The sequence below is a fragment of the Pollachius pollachius genome, assembly GCF_949987615.1.
Source record: "Pollachius pollachius genome assembly, chromosome: 13".
Classification (NCBI taxonomy): Eukaryota; Metazoa; Chordata; class Actinopteri; order Gadiformes; family Gadidae; genus Pollachius; species Pollachius pollachius.
In genome coordinates, this window is record NC_136946.1 from 16,131,808 (window position 1) to 16,149,480 (window position 17,673).

Below are 17,673 nucleotides of genomic sequence, written 5' to 3' on the forward strand. Positions count from 1 at the left end.
ATTATTATTATTACATAGATTTGCGTGTCATCTGCAGTACAGTACCCCAGTATTTCTACTTAGTTACTATATATACACTGTATACACTGTATACATGTGTAATCATGACATAGGACATAATGATATGATTAAGATGTAAAGGTCTAGTGCAGTATAACAGTGATATTGACCAAAGTATCTTCTGTGAACAATTTTTTTATTTATAATACAACTAATATTGAACAGCAGTTTCAGAATCAACTTCTAAATTAGGTTAATATTGAACATGCAAAACTGAAAATGATCTTTTAGTTATTAATCATCCATCATAAAACTTGATTTTTATACAAACCATTTGATTAATATAAACTTTTATCAATGGTGCTATATACATGACAGCCCTCTAGGGGTCACTACAGAGCAATGTGCACGGGCAAAGTCAGGCTTAGAAATACTCAACTCTTACAGATGGTAATGTTGCAGTCTTTGATTTGTGTTTTAGAATAGAAAAAAATAATAATTTCAAATTAACAATGACCATAGTTTCCCCTTTAAGTTAGGCCTTAATACAATCATAAGCTATAGAGCTACGCAGAAAAACAAGCAATGAAGTTGTTTAGTACACAGATACAAGTGTCACAAGTGTTTTTTGCAAACCCGATCTGAAACATATCTTGAAATGGTGGCCTTTCCATACACTTAGGGAACGTTTGTCCCCTAAGGAACTTAGGGACAAACCTCAGGTCAGTTCTCCCCAGATTTCATCAGAAGTTGATAAACGCAACCGCAAAAATTGGAACACATTAGACAACGTTTACACCAATGTCGGCAGTGAATACAAATACAAATCCACACCAGATGTACCCATTAACCAGATTAAGAAGGTGTTTTACAATACACAAAAATGAACAACGTTGGCTATGGGAAATGTTTCCCTTTCCCTCCAAATACAGACCTCGGGTATCTCTAGTATAATCCCCCCAGCATTTCTAAGCCTTTTACTGTTCTGGTCTCTCTCCAGGGGGTCCGTCCTCCACGGTGAGCCGTATATGCTCACCCATTGGGTGCTCCTGGGTCTCCAGGGCCTGCCGGAGCTTCTCCCAGAACAGGTTTGGGTGTGCGTCTGCTCGCGCCCAGCTCAGGTAGGTTTGTCTCTTCAGGAGCCTCCTCATGCGGTAGTATGGAGAAAGCTGCTGCATGGGAATGTCCTCCAGGAACACCAGGATCAGCACGTCCTTCTGCTCGTCAAACAGACGGAAGCTGGGGTAATGGAACAGGGAGAGTTGTTTTTTAATATATGTGAGCTCTTTAACCTTTAGGTGAAGGTTGGCCTGGGTCATGACCATATGAAGACTTCCTTGTACCCCTGGGCACCCACCCCCACCCAGCAGCACACAAACCACACCTATCTACATGGTTGTATTGGTCCTTGAGTAGAAATACTTTCTGACTATACTCAAGTGCTTTACTTGATTATGTTTTTTTACACATTTTTAACTTGCTACATTTTTTACACTTTTCAGTTTCCCATTGCCAGTTATGAGAAAATAACCACGTGGTGATGTGGTGTTTTAATCGTTCAGCCCCCTAAAGTGTGGTTCTTTTTCATTACACACGTGTGGTGGCTAATTGGGTGACCTGCTCAAACAGGGTAAACGCAGGATTCTTTCCACTGACACCTAATGCACCATGGGCAGTCACTGAGACACATATACCTATAGCAGCTATTCATTAAGAAGGTTATATACATCAACTAGGTTTGCTGGTTGCAAACTTCTGGGTCATTGGTTAGAGCGTTATAGCACGTCTGCAAGATGTGCCGACACAAATTTTTAATTAAGGCTTTGGTCCGTTGCACTTTACAGTTTGAGGGAAGATGTATGAGGGTCGTACAATATGACCACAAGTACACATGTGAACCTGATTTAATGAACAACCATATTCTGGTCATGCATGTGAACTCTGGGTTCTTACCTAGCAACCTGGATCTCTCTGGAGCACCATTCACTCTCCAGGTAATCGCGACTGACCACACAGATGGTCTTCCGGCTGCCGTAGATGGCGTCTGTAATGTTTTCCATGATGGGTTTACCTGAAAAGCATCGGTCAGTGAAAATACATTAGAATAATATTTTAAGTCCACTGTACTTTCTCTGGGTCCACTCTCTCACTAGCCAAACTGATCTTAGTTGCCTAAGACCATTTGGCTAGTCAGTCATCTCAGGTCCAGCAATCTGACTGTTATAGCAGAGCTTCTTGGGTGAGACGGCACAGAGCCTGGGCCAGAAACCTACAACTGTGATGGGTGAGTTACGCCATGCTTCCTCTAACGTTATGGGTAAGATATTGTACCGAGTTTGTGTTGGTCAGATACTAGCCTACAGATCCCCACCTCAAGAAACATGATTGGTTGAAACAAATTAATCAAAGGAAAGGGAAACGCACCGTTCTGCATGATTATCTTTCTTTTGAAACTGCTCCTGTAAGGAACTATACCAATTATACAATTTGTTTAAATCAAGGGCATTATAACCGGGGTGAATGGAGGACGTGTCTCCTCCAATATCGGACACAGGCGCATTTGTCCCTCCCAAAAAATATACCGCAAGGAGAAAAATATTTGAATTTTTTTAAAGCACAATAGATCGTCTTGTCAGAGCTTCTTATTCTAAAAAACTGGATGATTGAGCCTGCAATTAAAGAATTGATTTGATATTCATCAGTTCATTACAGCCATTCAAAAAGTGTTTTCTTTTACATTTACAAATGTAACTTTTTAGTAGAATAAAATATATTTGTGAATTTTTGCAGTGTAGTTAATTTATGACATATTTCTGTTCAAACCATTAACCGATCCGTCAGGTTTCCGATATGTGTCCCCCCCCAATGTTAAAGTCATTCCTACGCCCCAGGTCCAAATACACCATGTCAGAAAGGCTCAATCTTAATTCAATAATCTGTGCGTTGTGCACATTCAAACTTAATCTGTTGCAATTGAACGCCCTGTTTAGTGCCACATTAGATTATTTATATTTGACATGCAGAACAGGAAGGATATAATCAGTGGGCATTAGACAAGATTCAAAGCCAAGATTTATTGATTCAAAGCCAAGATTGAAAATAAATATTTTTTAAAAAATGGATACTTGACATGCAGAGGGGAAAGAATTTAAGGATGATGAACTGGAGGAAGAGAGGGTGGAAGGAGGGATGGGTAGGGTTGGGTTAGGGTTTATTTGTGTTTAGAGTTATCTTTTTATTTGTGCCTTTAGAAATGAAGGACCAGTCGATCGACCAGTCAACCACCAATGCGATTCCCTGGTCCTTCCTATATTGTAATACCATTTTTAATTTGATCAGTTTTGTTGATTTGGTTGATTGACCATTTGCTCATCAAATGGTCATAAACAAGATGAAAATGTATTGTTTTCTGTTACATAACGTAACACCGACTCCCATTGCCTTTAATGTACACGGACCAAACATGCTTATAGAAGTCACCAACCGAAGGCTCATTCTGAGTCAGGAAAAAATCCTATCATGTTTATGATCATCTAATAGCATATCGACTGGCATGAACGATATATGAAAAAGTGTAGGCTAGCATGTATGCAAATGGAGGTGCAGAGGATGTTCAGGGTAGAGCTCCTCACCTGGCTGGAAGTCTCGGTGGTGCAGACACAGTCTCCAGCCCTGCTCGTCCTCCAGCTTGGGCAGCAGCTCCCCCAGCACCCAGCCCTCGTCGTTTGCGTTGTAGGAGACGAAGGCGTCGTACTCATGATCACGCTTGTCCTTGTTCTTCGAGTTGTAGAGGAACGCCAGCATGAGGTAGTACGCGTAGACCAGATGCCATTGCAGGAAATGGTGGGTGAAGGAGACTGCTAAGGTCATGATGACCGCGCATGCCGTTGAAATATAACAGATGAAGTCTGTGTCTACTGTACAAGAACGGACGTCAATCTGCAACAGTTTTCTACCTTTAAGGTTTGGAGGGTAGCTGCATTCAAAGTTGTACGCATCAAAAAGTTGTGTTTGCTTGTTGTTGATTACCCATTGGAGGAACCATGCATTGTCACAGTTACAGGTGAAGCCATTACCCTGGATATTCAGGTAAGTAAGTGCTGACAGAGACATTATCACTGGCTCTCTAATCACAGAAAAGGTATTATACGACGCATGCAACACCTCCAGCTCTGTGAGGTTAGCATGGAGCAGAAAATCTAGAGACCTCAGGTTTGTCATTGAAATGTAAAGAGTTTTTAGTTTTTGAATTGAGGAAAACAAATTGTCGGGAATGTCTGTTAAAAAATTGTCCGACAAATAAAGCACATTCAAATTAGGAGTATAGTTGAAGGTGTTTGGGTGCACAGATTTAATATTGTTACTTTTCATATAGAGTGTTGAGAGATTTGTAAGGCCTTGCAGAAAGTTTTGAGGGAAGTTGGGCCGCCTATGAGATCTGAGCTGATCTGAAATATACAATGTATCTAGTTTTGAAAGCTCAGCAAATGGTGGATACAGAATAGGCTCTACCGATGCATATTTAATGCAATTGCTCCGCAAATTCAATGTCTTTAAAGCTTTCAGGTCACCAAAAGTACCGTTTGAAATTTCATTTATTTTATTTGATTCGAGATCAAGATGTGTAAGACTGGACAGTCCAAAAAAGGTCCCATCTTTAAGTTGTTGCAATTTATTCTCTTTTAATGACAAGGTCTGGAGGGAATTCAGAGCTCTAAATTCTCCATGAACTAGATCAGTGAGTTCATTGTTTATCAAAGAAAGAGTTTTAAGATTTGGCATGTTTTTTTTGAAGGCGCCGTTTAATTCAATGCTGCTGTTTTGCAACAATAATTCATTTAAATTGACCAAATCTTTGAAAATACAATCCTGGAGGGCCAAGAGAGGATTATTGTGTAGATGGAGAACTCTGAGACGGGTCATATTGGCAAAATCATCGCAGCCAAGAACATTGATGTTATTGTGGCTGAGATCCAGTTTTGTGATTTGAGTTTTCCTTACAGCATAGGGGATCGATGTGAGACAGTTATCCTTCATGTTTAAAATGTCAAGCTGCCTAAGAGATTGAAACGCATTGTCAGAGATGTTAGTTATCTCATTCATTCCCAAGTCCAATATTTTCAGATAAGTACACAAGTGCAGCATGTCTGATGTCATAACTTTGATGCCGTTATTTCGGATTTCAAAAGTGCTCAGCTTTAGGATTTTGCAGGAAACATTGATGAGAGCCGACAGGTTGTTATTTATATGGTTTAACCTCAGATAAATCAGTGAGGAGGAGTCAAATGTCTCTATTACTTCCTGCAGTCCATGTAATGAGGAGCGAACCCCACTGATATCTAGTGTATGCACGCTTCTGAGGTACGATGTGTCCTTCACCTCCCAGACGATACCACTCTTTATACCATCCTTAAGGTTCAACGTTTTGAGTTTGGGAAAGATACCTGCAGTGAGCCTAAAGTATATAAGCTCATTCTGAGACAAATCAAGTGCAACGAGTTCAGTAGACTTATTTGACAGCTCCAAAGAATGAAAAGTGGAAATGTTGTTTGCTGGAATGTACAGGGTTTGTAAATGTGGTGTATGTTGTAAGATGTTTGATAAGTGGCGCAGTTTGTTATGGCCTAGATCCAAAATCCTAAGCTTGCTCAGAGACTCGAAAGAGGCCGGTGCTACTGTTTGGATCTGATTGGAAGTCAGATGCAATTCTTTGAGATTGACTAAGCCGTCAAACATACCCTCCTGTAGCTTACAAAGCGTATTGTTCTTTAAAATTAACACCTCAAGAGAGAGTTGAACAACAAAAGTGCCAGATTCAATCTTGGAGATCATGTTGCTTCTCAGGTCTAAGCGCAACAGATTTGGTACATTTTCCAAACCTGTTTTATTTAGTGTAGAAATGTTGTTTCCAGACAGGTCTATACTTGTGACTCTTGCTGGAATGTCCTTTGGAAATACTTTAAAACTGTTCTTCCGACAGATGACCTGTGTGTTCTGTGTGACCGTGCAGTCCTTCAGCGCATAACTAGCTGTTGGAAAAACAAAACTGTTTAAAAATAGATATAATATTCCAAATGAACAAAAACTGATTCCCCTTAACGGCATCGCAATTTTCGTTTTCATTCCAACACACAAAGCAGTTTGTTGATGTTGGTAATTTCCAATACAATGATCAACAACAACAAAAGATCTCCAGTCCTAGCAAGTGGATCTTTGGTTTTGTTCATTCATTTATTTCCGTCCGAGGAATCCCTCAGGTTAAATCCGCCAAACCTAAAAGACTGTCAAACAGACACACAAAGATACACAGACAGCGGCCATTACAATCTGCTATCAAAACACTGGAATTGAAGCATAGCATCCTGATGAAGGAGAAACCCTTTTTATTTCAGGCTAAGCATTGCTGGCCTTAAACTAATTTGAACATGAGGAGGTGATGTACCTGTTGCTCCTGTCGGGTTGCTTACATTTAGTCCCAGTTATTGTTATAGTTAGTGCCGACAGGGCAAACCGGACACCGACGCGGAGGTGTCTTGCTTCGCCCTGAAGGGGCTTATTTTCGATAATGACCGGTGACGTTCTATACATTGTCCCTTACTTATTACACGGCCACTTGCCAAAATGAAAAAATAACACAGTGCACACCGTGTGTCTTTTTACAATTTGTTACCAGAATCTGTAGTGTTGATCAGCAGAGAAATAGTCTGCCAAAGACGTTGACGTCGCTTAGCAACCGAGTACGCTGGGGTTGACAAGTTACCGGACTACTTGAGGAGTGCTACCAAAGACATCATTAGAGGTAAAAAGTCCTTTATTCTCCTTGGCAGCGGTCAAATACACTTAGCAACGGTGAATTATCAAATATAATTCACAGCCGGAAGTTGTGAAGGGCCCATGGGAGTGAACGGAGCATTCCACGGCATTGAGGAGACCCGTGTAATACCTTACCGAGTAGAACATTCTCTACTTCTGTAACCGACATTCTGCATGTATGTCACTCAGATGTCTTGTTATTACGAAAGATGTCTTTCTCTGTTGGAGTTGTGTTATTTTATGTAATCTAAGTATCATTCTCACTATTAACAATCTGTGCCGCTTTTCTGAGTACGCGTCTGTTTTGCTTCACTCTTATCTGTTATCCCTGAAGATAACAGATAACATGGATAGACTTTTCACTTCCGGGTCGTGGTCTGCCCCTTGAACAAACTGTAAATATGCTGAAGGCATCTGAATAAAATAAGATTTCTCTGAGTAATAATGCCTTGTGTCCCATTGATTCAGCTCGCTGCTTTGCATGCAGAGTATCCTGAACCAGAGCACTCAACCACATCGGAGGACAAATCGAGAAAGCATCAGTTAATAGGCCTTCCTTACCTTCTACACATATATTTAGTCAGCTACCATGCCTACTTGATATATTTATTCAGGCAGTTAGATGGCATAATTTATCCCAAGGGACATTCAGGTGAGGCTGAGAACAATCCAAGCCTGAAATTAATATTGGCACGATTCCATAACATGACGTGTTGCACAACCAAGCTTTTAGAGATCAACTAAATTCTACATTCTATGATTTTGAAAGTAGCTCCTAAATGATCGATAACTGGTTTGCTCTCTCCTCTCCAAAGGTTTCTTATATTGTTGATTAAAACGATGAAAAAAAAAGCATTTTCATCACAAACTAACATTAAAAGCAAAAATAAACACATTCTTGAAATGGTAATATGTTACTTTCCTTTTTGCAGAAAGATAATGTACTTGTGTTTTAGCTGTATTGTAGTGAAAGAAGTGGGTTCAATAAAGTTAAATACTTACTGCACATATTTATATTATTAAAAAATAATAATTCCAAATTCCACAAAAACAAATGTTCCTTGATCTGCTCTCTTTCCTGATGTGTCTAGCGAATCAAAATAATGTGTTATTGATAAAAGCTGGTTAGAAATGGTCTTTGTTTGGCAAGAGGAAGGAGTCCAATGAAGTAAGAAAAGGGGAATTTTCGAAAGGGAAATGACACTTTTTGTTTTTTATAAAATACCATAAATGACACTGTTTATATGCAACCAGGTTTCAACACAATAACGTCATCATCCTTGAAGTTTAAACATATTGACTTAAATTATTGAAGATTCATCTGTTTATTCTAATTTGTTGTTTTGTTATGGACATTTTATGTATTAATATTAAACATAACATAAAAACAGGCCTTGTATGGGAATATCCACGGGTTTGATAATGGCCCCATGCCAATGACCAACATAGGTTTCATGCAGGATTGAACCTTGTTGTTAGGTTGGGTCTAAGTAGGCAGCATACATAAATGTCAGGTGTGTGTGAAATCTGAACCCAAAAGCAGAGTAAAGTTCCAAAGATGTATTTGAAGTAGAGCAAGGCTTCAGCTCAAACAATAACAAAAATTGACCCCTGTTTCTCAGGAGGAAAAGCAAGAACAAAATGTTGCTGTTAACAAAAACAGGAAATAAAACCAAAAACTGTAGGAAAAGAATTATAATATCCAAATTCAACAAAAACAAATGTTCCTCAATCTGGTCTCTTTCCTGATGCGTCTGCCGAATCAAAATAATGTGTTATTGATTAAAGCTGGTTGGAAATGGTCTTGTGTGTGGTCTATAAGGTTAACAAGGATGAAGGAAAAGGAAGTAGTCAAATGAAGTAAGAAAAGGGGAATTCTCTAAAGGGAACTGAAACTTTTTTTTCTAAATAAAATGATATCAGTGACACGGTCAGGTTTCAACACAATAACGTCATCATCCTTGTATGGGAATATCCACGGGTTCGATAATGGCCCCATGCCAATGACCAACATGGGTTTCATGCAGGGTTGAACTGGGTGTTAGGTTGGGTCTAAGCAGGCAACATACATATATGTCCGGTGTGTGCAAAATCTGAACTCAAAAGCAGAGTATAGTTCCAAAGATGTATTTGAAGTAGAGCAAGGCTTCAGCTCAAACAATAACAGAAATCGACCCGTTTTTCAGGAGGAAACGCAAGAACAAAAATGTTGCTGTTGTCATAAACAGCAACAAAAACGAAACAAAGTAATAGAATAGCCGGGTTGGCATTAGGGTTTTAGTCCAGAGGACGGTAAATTGTCAAAACTGTGGTTAAATCCAAAAGCAGGCAGACAAGTAGGGAGACAGGCAGACACAGGACAGAAAGAACTAACTAGGTGAGCTAAGAAACATCATAAAACAATCTGACAAGGGGGCATCAACAATACAGGGTATGAATAGGCTGAGGTGAACAGGTGAACAGATGAGCAAGAAAAAAGGCGGGAAACAGAAGACGGCAGGATGTACAGGTCAGAGGTGTCAGAGGCACGACAAACAGACACATGGTGGACAAAAACACAGAATAACCAGGAGCCTAAGTCCTGTTTTACCCTTATGTGTAGTATTTGACTTTGCTTCAGATAAACCTGGGTTTGTGTGTAACTAAACTTACAATGGGATTTAATAGGAGAATATGTCTTTAAATAGCTGTAGCATCAACCCTAAGGGCTCATTCACATTACCTCCGTCCGTCGACGGATCTCAGTGACTCTGCATGGGGCGCTCGTAAAATGCATTGTGGGTCCATCCGTTCATTCGGCTCCGTGGCCTGCGTCAAAAAGTTGAGAAATGTTCAACTTTTCAGGAAGCGGCGGATCCGTCAGCCAATCAAATCGTGGTTATGCACGCCACGCACCTACTGGGTTCATTTTGCAATAATAAGCAGGAAGAAGCAGGAAAATTCTGGCCATTATATTTTTTTAAAGAAATGTGGAATGGTAGGATTGTTTTTAGTCACCTGTTGTGTCATCTTCTGTATTTATATCCATCAGCTTTGTATCAGGAAGCGATTTGATTGGCTGCAGTATGCGTCTACAAAGACTATTCCCCTATACATCAGACGACTTTGGTCATCCGTCGACGGACACATGTAGTGTGAACAAGGCGTAAGTATAATATGATATTGTAGCGGCGGCCAAGAAGTACACAGAGTAAGTTAACCATAGTTCTGCGCCCCATACACCGCTCGACACAGACTACCTTTATTGAAGAACAACATTATCCATAGAACACAGCGCACCCAACAAACAAACATGACACTCTCAATGACGGTGGCGACAATGATGAACACATGATAACAGAACAACACAAAACTACAAACCAACAATGAACAACCCCAACCCATTAACCCCACTTATCCTAACAAATACAAAGGACCCAGAAGGGCCTTTATACAACAGGCAACCAACGAGTTCCCAGGATGCCCTGCGCAAACCCGGAAGAGGCGTCCACGCCAGTGGTCGCCACACAGCTCCCACCTGAGGGGTCAGTCGTCCCCGACGACCCCATTACCCGACACATAGTCCTCCAAGTGATCAGGGGCCCAGCGCCGCCGGTTAGGCAGCTGGATCCCCCAGGAGTGGCAACTGCAGGGCCAACGGCCCCGTCAGGGGAGCCGCCCGGGGAACCGCGGGGAGTTCCGCCTCCCTCCCCAGCAACAACTGGGGCGAGGGGGCGGTACGGCGAGAGTCCGTCCCGGTGCAGCACCACCACACGCCCCCGGGTGCCTGGCCCAGGCATCAGCAGGCGGTACACCACCTCGGATGTCCCCAGGCCCCTGCCTGTGGCTCCGCAGTTTTTCCAAAAGTATTACATGGTCGATATCCTTATTGGAAGATTTGATAGCAGCCAGTTGAAGCCAGGAAGTGAAGTTGCTGGAGGACAGCTTTCTCAATGCTTTTACTTATGAAAGGTAGATTTGATATTGGTCTGTAGTTGTTAATAATAGGCTCTGCTTAATAGGCTCTGCTTTTTTATACAATATATATAAACTTTGTACATGCACAGGCAGCACAAGCATTGCCTATGCATGGACACAGCCACAGAAAATTTATGTTTAGTACATGAGCTAAAATAAAACAACCCTTAAAACATTCATGTATAAAATGTTCTTACATTTATGTCGAACTTCAACTTTAAATATTCACACAAGAACTTGAATAACATAAACCAGAGAACTATGTACAGTCAACGCCAGCTCGACCAATACATCATGAACCAAATCTCCTTACAACAAAATCTCCTTTCAAGTTTGAGTGACAGGTCTGATGGCCCTCCCTTGCCCCTAATTACTATTGGACAGGTGCCCATCTCCCACCCCTTAGTACTAATGTTATTGGGTCAAATCAAAACATAAACAAAATTGGGTGGTGGTTGAGAGCACTTGTCAATCAAATTACCGATCTAGCTAGGACCACCATTGATTGGCCAAACCTGCTGTTCCCACGTCCCAACTTCATGACTTTTCTAATTTCCTCAGCTTTTATTTTGTAGCAAGTAACGATGATGCAAAGGGCAAATGTATCGAAGTAAAAGTATACATTTTATTGAGGAAAAGTAAAAGTTGCTAGAATGTAAATACTGAAGTGAAGTACAAATCCCGAAAAAAAGACTGAAGTACAGTAACGAAGTATTTCTACCTTGTTACTATACACCACTGTATACATGTGTATATAATCATAATCATGATATGACATATTGATATGACTAAGGTGTAAAAGTCTAGTGTAATGTACCAGAGAAATAGAAAAAAATATCTTCTGTCAACAAGAATTTTACTTATAATACAATTAATATTGAAGAAAACAGCAGTTTCAGATTCATCATCTAAATGAGGTTAAGAATGAACATGCAAAAAAATTAACACGGCAAATGATCTTTTAGTTATTAATCATCCATCATAAAACTTGATTTTTATACAAAGCATTTGATTAATATAAACTTTTATCAATGGTGCTATATACATGACAGCCCTCTAGGGGTCACTACAGAGCAATGTGCACGGGCAAAGTCAGGCTTAGAAATACTCAACTCTTACAGATGGTAAAGTTGCAGTCTTTGATTTGTGTTTTAGAATAGAAAACAAGTTTAATCTCAAATTAAAAATCACCATAATTTCCACTTTTAAGTTAGGCCTTGATACAATATTAAGCTATAGAACTATGCAAAAAAACAAGCGATAACATTGTTTGGTACACAGACAAAAGGGTCAGTGTTGTGCCTGAACGCGTTCATTGAACGATAGTTCATGAACTCGGGGGGGGGGGGGGGGGCTGTCCTTACCTACTCTAAGGGGAGGGTCACATTCACCCAATTTGAAAACCCCTGGACTAGAACATAATGCGACTACACGTCAATGTTTACAAAATGGAAAATGACCCCACCTAGTGGTAAGGGCACATTATCGTCTGACTGACAGAAGAAATCAAAGAAATACATAGGGGTATTCTTTCTGAACAATATCCCTAACAGAAACACAATGTAAACAAGCATCTGTTCTGGAGGTAGTTCATGAAGCATCTAATCCAGTAAGAATTGCAGTTTATATTGTAAGTGGGCGGAATGGTAAATAAAGTCATTGTTGAATTATACATGCAGTACCGCTTGTCGCCACACGAGTGAAGTGTCTACCCTTAAATGAGCGCTGTTCAGCGCAACTAACATTGGAAATAAATGTGTGTTCTGATTGTATGCTGTATGTCAGATTGACATGATGATTTAATATGATTGATATGTTATCAGTTTTATATAACACAGTATATGATGACCATGATAAAATGCATATGATTAGATATCATTTTACTGACAATGAAAGATATTGGCAAATGGTTATCACAACGAAAATACGTTGAGGTTGCTTTCTAAAAGCTGGAATAGACTTGCTGCTAGCAGCGCCCTCCTAAAGGTCAAATGTCACCAAATTGTTTGGGCATTATCAGAATAGGGTCATAAGACTATGAGCCAAGTTTGGTTTGGATACATGAAGGCCTTGCAGAGAAATGAGCTCAGTTCCTGTTTGACGTCCCCCTGAGGTCAAAGCTCACCAAATTGTTTGGATGTCCCCAGAATGATGTCATGAGTCTATGTACCAAGTTTGGCTATGATATGTTAAAGAGATGCTTACTTCCTGTTTGGCGGCTTTGCGGTCAACTTTAATTGGCTGTCATTGGCTTGAATTTGAAAAAGCTGAAGGTCATATATGGCAAGTTTCATGATGATTGGACGTAATTTTGGTCTTGTGGATATTTACTATTGATTTTGACAACTTTCCACATGGCGGGCAAATTCTGATGTTGCCATGGGAAATAATTCATTAGATATGTGGGGAGGTCTGACAGTATCACCAGACATTGAAAATAGGTTTGAAATATACTCATGTGAAGAGAGAGGAGTTAAAACACATCTTCATTAATTACAGCGCCCCCTAGAGGTCAAAGGTCACCGAATTTAATGAGTGTCCCCATGATGACATCATGGGTCTATGTGAAAAGTTTGGTTATGATATGTCAAAGGGCTGCTGAGAAATTGGCTTACTTCCTGTTTGGCGTCTTCGCGGTCGAATTTGATTGGCTGTAGCGGCCAAACGGTTTTGAATTTGAAAAATCCATTCAATGTTTTTTGTCAAGCATGGCCTGAACATCATGTGTGCCAAGTTTAAAGAAGATTGGAAAACATTTCAAGGTTTTTGACATAAACCAAGATGGCGGAAAATCCATCATGGCGCAAAACGACGATATAGGGTGCGTTGAACTCGGCTTGGCCCAAGGAATCCAATGATTGTGAAAATTGGACGAATGGGTAAAAAGTTATAAACATGAATGCATATTCAACTGTGACCTGTTGGTGGCGCTAGAGATCATTAGATAGCGACCACAAATTTAGGTCATAGGATAATGGGACTGTCAGGGATAAGTGTGCTAAATTTCACATCTTTTCACAATGAAGTTCTATGGGCTGCCATAGACTACCATTGAAGGATAATAATAGGAAAATGTACGAAAACAATAGGTTGTCTCGCAGCTTCGCTGCTTGACCCTCAAATATAAATCCTCACCAGATGTACCCATTAACCAGATTAAGAATGTGTTTTACAATACACAAAAATGAACAAAGCTTGCAAGGGGAAATGTTTCCCTTTCCCACCAAATACAGACCTCGGATGTCTCTAGTATAATCCCCCCAGCATTTCTAAGCCTTTTACTGGTCTGGTCTCTCTCCAGGGGGTCCGTCCTCCACGGTGAGCCGTATATGCTCACCCATTGGGTGCTCCTGGGTCTCCAGGGCCTGCCGGAGCTTCTCCCAGAACAGGTTTGGGTGTGCGTCTGCTCGCGCCCAGCTCAGGTAGGTTTGTCTCTTCAGGAGCCTCCTCATGCGGTAGTACGGAGAAAGCTGCTGCATGGGAATGTCCTCCAGGAACAGCAGGATCAGCACGTCCTTCTGCTCGTCAAACAGACGGAAGCTGGGGTAATGGAACAGGGAGAGTTGTTTTTTAATATATGTGAGCTCTTTAACCTTTAGGTGAAGGTTGGCCTGGGTCATGACCATATGAAGACTTCCTTGTACCCCTGGGCACCCACCCCCACCCAGCAGCACACAAACCAGACCTATCTACATGGTTGTATTGGTCCTTGAGTAGAAATACTTTCTGACTATACTCAAGTACTTTACTTGGTTATGTTTTTTTACACATTTTCAACTTTCTATATTGTCCATGCATTGATGTAGCCAATCGTTTATCAGCAAGTCAGTTATTAGAAATAACCAGGTGGTGATGTGGTGTTTTAATCAGCCCCCTAAAGTGTGGTTCTTTTTCATTACACACGTGTGGGGGATAATTGGGTGACCTGCTCAAACAGGGTTAATGCAGGATTCTTTCCACAGACACCTCATGCACCATGGGCAGTCACTGAGACACATTGCGAGAAAATAAGTTACAGCATTAATGTTTTGGTCACTTGTCCAATCCTTATGCACTGTCTTATTGCCATACCATCTTTTCCCTTTAAAATGTTTGTACACGCCCAGTTGCCCATATGATATTGGTTAACATAACACCCTTAACATTCTCATGTCTTAGTTATACATGTTCCCTGGACCCTTATGTCTTTGATTTAATGGAGGTGAGTGATGTAGCTGGGGGCATGTTTCCACTGTTGAACCGGACTGCTTGTCTTATAGAGTGACAGATTCCCTACGGGTTCTACAGGCCTTAAAGTTGGTGTAAATATGCTTTGAGGGTTGTTAAGAGGAAGAGAGAGGAAAAAACAAGATTTTGAAGCAAGACTCTACTTCCTTTCACCCTACTTTCAGGCCAGTCAGGGCAAAGATACCCTGATTGGTCAGAAATAAGTGACGGGAGTGGCCTAAAATCTAGATTGGGCCACGCAGAGGCTTGTGTGGTGGACGCAAAACAACATTTCATTTCACTCAGTAATAGCTGCGCATTCCTAACTAATTACACCAAAATAAAAGCTCTTGATTCTTACCTATAGCAGCTATTAATTAAGAAGGTTATATACACCAACTGGGTTTGCTGGTTGCAAACTTCTGGCTCGGTCGTTAGTGCGTTATAGCACGTCTGCAAGATGTGCCGACACAAACGTGTAATTTAGGCTTTGGTCCGTTGCACTTTACAGTTTGAGGGAAGATGTATGAGGGTCGTACAATATGACCACAAGTACACACGTGAACCTGATTTAATTAACGACCATATTCTGGTGATGCACGTAAACTCTGGGATCTTACCTGGCAACCTGGATCTCTCTGGAGCACCATTCACTCTCCAGGTAATCGCGACTGACCACACAGATGGTCTTCCGGCTGCCATAGATGGCGTCTGTAATGTTTTCCATGATGGGTTTACCTGAAAAGCATCGGTCAGTAAAAATACATTAGAATAATATTTGAAGTACCCTTCTCTGTACTTTCTCTTGGTCCACTCTCTCACTAGCCAAACTGATCTTAGTTGCCTAAGACCATTTGGCTAGTCAGTCATCTCAGGTCCAGCAATCTGACTGTTATAGCAGAGCTTCTTGGGTGAGACGGCACAGAGCCTGGGCCAGAAACCAACAACTGTGATGGGTGAGTTACGACATGCTTCCTCTTACGTTATGGTTATGATATTCTACCGAGTTTGTGTTGGTCAGCTACTAGCCTACAGATCCCCACCTCAAGAAACATGATTGGATGAAACAAATTAATCGAAAGAAAGGGAAACGCACCGTTCTGAGTTCTGTTTGTCATGAGACGTACAATATAAATAAAAAGACTGAATAGTGAGATTAGTGAGTCAGTCAACGCTAGCCAGCTTTGAGCTATTCAGTAGCTTACATGCTAACGCAGATGTACAACTGCTCTTTTTCACACTTTACTTCTTAGGCCAACAATACTGATTAAAAATGATAAAATATTAGTTTATGTAAGCAGATATAATAAAACCAGATTGCATTCATGTTATGAGGGAGTTTTAAGTGATTTTGCATCTCTGAGAATATTCCTGTCTGTTTCATTTGTGTGGCCCTTCCTCTGCGTTTTAGCTTGTCAGTTGTGCCCCTCATGCGGTCGCCTCTGTTTGACGCCATTCCATGGTGAGTCTCAAACACAACATCAACTGTTGTGCAAAACAGCCGTTTCCATTTATTTGATATTATAAGTATTTCTTTGACATTTTTTTATAGTCTTAATACCAGAGATGGGACAAAGTCACTGTTTTGGCAAGTCCCAAGTCTTAGCAGTCAAGTCCGAGTCGAGTCCCAAGTCAAGACAAGGAAAGGCAAGTCGAGTCCAAGTCAAAGTCACACCAAAGCCAAGTCGAGTGCAAGTCCAAGGCCCAAACTTTTTCAAGTCTTGAACAAGTCATCATGTTTTTTTAACTTAATAATGTCATTATTAGGCTATTGATCATTAATTCAACATATCACTCTAATGTACAGTAATTTCTTATCGACACAGTTAAAATATGTTCATTGTTTCTGTCTTCAAATGTGTTATGATATGCGCATGCGCTGAAATCGTATGTTTTTAAAAGTAGCCCAAAAGGTGGGAAAACCGCCCAATCTGGCAACACTGCTGAACGTCCTCACCTCCAGCATCAACGTAAATCAATGAGACCAACTGAAACGAAGCCAATATGAAACTTTAACTGTGATTCTGAAGAAAGCATAAATGATATCAAAATTCAGTTTAGATATTATTGAAGATACGAGTGTGTAGATTTGTTATATTTTTTTAACGAAGGTAAATGGCTGAACAATGATTTAGTTACGATGTCTTAAATGTCAGAGGCTGGCCAGACGGCTTCAATGGGACCAACTCAAAACGCAGCTGATATGAAACTAAAACTGTTATTCTGAATGAAGTATAAACGATATCGAAATTTTGTTTTGATATTATTGAAGTGTAGATTTGTCTTCGCTCGCTGTTTTTTTTTCATCTTCACGGAAGTGAATGCGTCTTGGGTGTCTAGCCCTCTAGGCGGAAAATAGGTTAGATATCTAAAACAATAAATGTTTTTGACTCGAGACATGTCGAGTCATTACAAGTCAAAGCGGCTAAGTCCGAGTCAAGTATCAAGTCAATAGCAGTCAAGTCTAAGTCGAGTCGCAAGTTATGCGTAATTTTGTCAAGTGGAGTCTGAAGCCATCAAAATCATGACTCGAGTCCAAGTCATGTGACTCGAGTCCACATCTCTGCTTAATACTAAACTCTTTGACATGTTCTTGCATTAACATTGAGGTAAAGATGTACCTACATTATTGTTTTTCATGTTAATAAGGCAAAATGTGCTATTTATATTATTTATCTATACAATTCATGATATTCT

General features: G+C 40.5%; 2 protein-coding genes across 2 annotated transcripts in view; both read right to left on the bottom strand.

Moving 5' to 3' along the window:
* Positions 1–266: 266 nt before the first annotated feature.
* Positions 267–7,946, bottom strand: LOC307085200 (uncharacterized protein). The gene is made up of 4 exons (XM_079749893.1): positions 7,816–7,946; positions 3,633–6,281; positions 1,954–2,071; positions 267–1,239 (listed from the first exon to the last, which is right to left on the bottom strand). The coding sequence occupies exons 2-4, from the start codon at positions 6,121–6,123 to the stop codon at positions 978–980; spliced, it is 2,871 nt and encodes a 956-aa protein (XP_079606019.1). The 5' UTR covers positions 6,124–6,281; positions 7,816–7,946; the 3' UTR covers positions 267–977.
* Positions 7,947–11,456: 3,510 nt separating this feature from the next.
* The window catches only part of LOC307085198 (uncharacterized protein), a 44,533-nt gene continuing 38,316 nt past the window's right edge, over positions 11,457–17,673 (bottom strand). The window contains exons 3-4 of the mRNA XM_079749889.1: positions 15,597–15,714; positions 11,457–14,310 (exon numbers count right to left, since the gene is read on the bottom strand). Of these exons, the coding sequence (XP_079606015.1) occupies positions 14,049–14,310; positions 15,597–15,714 (380 nt within the window). The 3' untranslated portion in view covers positions 11,457–14,048. The remainder of the gene's footprint in view (positions 14,311–15,596; positions 15,715–17,673) is intronic.

Coding starts and splice junctions, on each gene's coding strand:
- LOC307085200 (XM_079749893.1), bottom strand. CDS start 6,123: ATGAAAACGAAAATTGCGATGCCGTTAAGGGGAATCAGTTTTTGTTCA. Junction 2,072..3,632: donor CCACCGAGACTTCCAGCCAG/GTGAGGAGCTCT, acceptor GATGCTTTTCAG/GTAAACCCATCATGGAAAAC. Junction 1,240..1,953: donor AGAGAGATCCAGGTTGCTAG/GTAAGAACCCAG, acceptor CCATTACCCCAG/CTTCCGTCTGTTTGACGAGC.